The sequence below is a fragment of the Macrotis lagotis genome, chromosome X (assembly GCF_037893015.1).
Source record: "Macrotis lagotis isolate mMagLag1 chromosome X, bilby.v1.9.chrom.fasta, whole genome shotgun sequence".
Taxonomy (NCBI): domain Eukaryota; kingdom Metazoa; phylum Chordata; class Mammalia; order Peramelemorphia; family Peramelidae; genus Macrotis; species Macrotis lagotis.
In genome coordinates, this window is record NC_133666.1 from 641406763 (window position 1) to 641410854 (window position 4092).

At 35.8% G+C, this 4092-nt stretch overlaps 1 protein-coding gene across 1 annotated transcript; it reads left to right on the forward strand.

Annotated features, from left to right (window-relative positions):
* The first annotated feature begins 2057 nt into the window (after positions 1-2057).
* Positions 2058-2999, forward strand: LOC141499529 (olfactory receptor 1f45-like). The gene has a single exon (XM_074202213.1). The coding sequence runs from the start codon at positions 2058-2060 to the stop codon at positions 2997-2999; it is 942 nt and encodes a 313-aa protein (XP_074058314.1).
* The last annotated feature ends 1093 nt before the right edge of the window (positions 3000-4092 follow it).

Below are 4092 nucleotides of genomic sequence, written 5' to 3' on the forward strand. Positions count from 1 at the left end.
CACAAACCATCTTCTTTCTGAACCCTTCGAAATTTACTTCCTCAAAATCTAGAGCTTGCCTCTCCTTTCTCAAAAATTTTAAGTTGTAGTCACATCCTTTTAAGACTCCAATATTTTCTACATCAAAATCCATTTTTTCCATGTTGATGATAATTAGGTTCATAATCACACTCCCATTTGCCAGAATCACAAACTTTATAGAAAAAAAAATTACTATTATAGAAAATCAGGAAAAAAAGGTATTAACTGCTGTGCTCTGGGTAGAGAAAGAGCACCCACATATGTAGGTAATTATTACCTTTGCAAATCTCTCCACCAGCTTTGTGATCAGATTTCCAAATCCTTAATCTATTTATTCCCTTTTGGTAAGTAGTCTGTAGAGTGCTACTGAAAGAGTATTGTTTCCCTTTCTCTCTCCAATGGTCCTCAACAAAATGATATTTACTCAATCTATAAACATTGGCTATTCATCAGGCCCTGTGGTGAGTGCTAAGAACACAAAGAAAGATTGTTTTTCTTGAAAAACAGTTTTTGTTCTCAAGGAACTCATAATTCAATCAAAAGACTACAAAAACAACTATGTATAAACTATATATGAATGAAGGATAAATTTTAGAGGGAAGGCAATACATTAAGAGAGATAGGAAGAAGTTTAATCTAAAGATACAATTTTAACTAAGACTTTAAGGAACCAAGGAAGCCAGAGCTAGAAATAAAGAGGGAGAGAATGGAATGGCAACCAATGGAAGTTGGTATTTGAAGTTGGAGCAGCTTGCGTGAGGAACAGCAAGATGACTGGTGTCACTGGATCACAGGGTATATGTGGTATAAAAAGACTAGAATTTTGAAAGAAGATTAGACTGTGAAAGAGTATGAATACCAAACAAATTATTTCTAATTTCTGCCAGAGGTGATTGGAAGACACTTGAGTTTATTAATAAGGGGTAATGTGGAATTTAGGAAGATGAATTGAGAGTTGAGTAGAGATGGACCAGACTGGAGAAGAAATGCAAGGCAAGGAAACCAATAAGCACAGGTTTTCAATATCACCTGGTGGTAGAAGGGTCAGAGGACAAAGGGAGGTGTATAAGAGAGATATTATGAAGGTAAAATCAATAGGGCTTACCAACAGATGGGATATGGTGGTGGGGCAGTGAAAGAAAATACAGCATGACAACCTTGCTTAGAAGCCTGGGAAGATGGTATCTTCAACAGTATTAGGGAAGTTGGTAAGAAAGCTAGTTTTTAGGACACATATAGAAAATTTGGTTTGGGACATTTTTGAGGTTTTTCAATACGTACTTGGAGTACGTACGAGTCTAGAAGGAAGAAGTTAGAAGTAGATAAATAGTTCTGAGAATCATTTGTATATAGATGATAATCGAATGTACCATATTTGCTTTTCTGGTTTTTAAATGTCTTCTCATAAGTATATTGCCTAAATATAGTGCTAAATATCCATCATTGTTTATCTATTTTGTCAATTTTAAATAAGGTATAACTTTTCAAAGTAAGATTAAATTAGATGTTAAAGTACATAGAACAGTGCACAATACTAGATTCTTAATAAGTGCTTATTCTCTTCCCCCTTTCTCCCTCAAAATCTAAACAACTATGATTGTATTCTTTTGCAGTAATAACAGGGAAGCGCCATGGTAATTATCCCAAAGTTTTTTCAATAATCAGCATTTGTATCTTTTGCATATTTCTAAATTTTCAGACTATGAGCAAAACTGCAAAATATTATCAATAATTTGGAACATATTTTCCTGAAGTCATTAATTATTGACAATTCTTCTTTAGAAAAAACATGCTTCCATCTTTTGATCCCTTGTTTATTTGGGAATGTCCCTTATGTTGTACATGTTTTTTCAATTCCCTATATATTTTGATCTCAGAGTACTAGCAGTGACATTTTCTTTAATGCAAAAATATCCCTCATTCCCATTTCTCTTCCATTCTATCTTCATTTATTTTATTCATGCAAAAATGTTCAAACCAACTTTAAATGAACCACTTTTGTCTCATCCTTTCCCCATGAGCTTTCCAGTAGATCCATGGAAAGAGGAAATCAATCAAGCATCTCTGAGTTCATCCTCCTGGGTCTTTCAAACCAGCCTAAACAGGAGAGGCTTCTGTTTTTCCTGTTTCTGATTATGTACCTGATCACAGTGCTATGGAACATGCTCATCATTCTCGCCATTAAAACTGACTCCCGACTTCACACCCCCATGTACTTCTTCCTAAGTAATTTGTCCCTTGTTGACATCTGTTTCACATCCAGCACAGTCCCCAAGACGTTGGCTAACCATATATCTGGAAATAAAGCAATTTCTTACAACAAGTGCCTGACCCAAGTGTTCTTCTTCAGCTGGTTTGGCGGATTAGATAGCATCATCCTGGCCTCCATGGCCTATGACCGTTATGTGGCTATCTGTGCCCCATTACATTATTCTATGATAATGACTCCAAACGTCTGTGTCAATCTAGTAGCAGTGTGCTGGTTTTGGGCCTGCATTAATGCCCTGATTCAAACACTCTCCCTGACCCGACTTTCATTTTGTGGTCACAATGTAATCCCTCATTTCTTCTGTGATCTCAGTGTGGTGATAAGATTGGCCTGTTCAGATACCTTCCTTAATGACTTGATGATCTACACAGTAGGAGGACTGACAGCTATAATGCCCTTTATTGGAATCCTTATCTCTTACATGCATATTTTTGTGGCTGTCCTGAAGATACAATCTACGCATAGGAAACAGAAAGCTTTCAATACTTGTGGGTCCCACATTGCTGTTGTCTGTCTCTTTTATGGAACAGTCATTGGAGTATACTTCAACCCCACATCCACCCATACAGCCCAAAAGGACACAGCATCAGCTGTGATATATACTGTGGTCACCCCCATGCTGAACCCTTTCATCTACAGCCTAAGGAATAATGATATGAAAGGAGCCTTGAAGATGCTCTTCACAAAGAAACCAAGCCTCTCTCCATGACAATAGACATTCTCTTAGGCCTGGATGCCTGTGTCTCAAACAATGATACAATTATTTAACAAATTTTGAATAAAATGTCTATAGTAATATAAAAAGTCATTTGATCACAACTCTACCTATACTAGTGATGATGTACTCAGTGAGAAGACCATAAAAATTTTGGTGCCTCATGTAGGAAGGACTTTATACTGCTGCACAAAATGAAATTCGGCAACTTACAGGTTTGCTTTCCTGGAGCATTGAATGGTTGCAATCATAAGAAGGAGACTTAAAAATGGACCTTCTTGGTTTCAAGACCTATCTTGCTTTTTACTATGGCACACTGTGGCTCTTAGAAAAGCCAATCATAAAGAATTTAGATAACCATAGGAAGGCTTTTAGGAACTTTTGCAGAGCAAAGTAAATGAAAGTACAAGAATAATAAATATACAAAATCTTTAATAAGGTAAATGAGGGGGGGAAAACATAAAATCTAGATAATTATCAAAAAGAGTTGGGGAAAAGAACTGCCATTTCTTTTTTTGTATATATGAAAGACTATTGGTATGATCGATTGGATGTACTCTCTTAAATCATCAATGTATTGGCTGCTTTCATTAAACTTTTTTTTCAGGCAGTAAGCATTTATAAATTAACCATTTACTACAAAGGACTGATCTCATAGACATGAAAACTTTGAAGATAAATGAAAGGGTGGGAGAGGCAAATATACTAATGGAGATGGGATGGTATGATATTTCTTATGCACATAGAGAGGGTGACTTTGTCAAGGGTTATTTTTTTTCCTTTTTTCAGTGAAAATTTGATGAGCAGAACAGGCAGATGTTTGAGGAATGACCAGTCTATGTTGACTTTTCTGAAAAGTACACGAAGGGGACTAATAGATTATTACAGCAAATTGAGGTCAGGTTCTAAAGAACCTGGAGGAGTTTGTATTGTGTTCTAAAGGTAATAGTAGCCACTTGAATTTAATGATCAAGGAAAATTTAGGATAAATCCTGGGGTCTTTAAAACATTATCATTTTAGCAACCATATAAAATGTATAATCCTTTGGAAAAGGAAGAAATTTGAGTCAGCAAGACCAATATTATG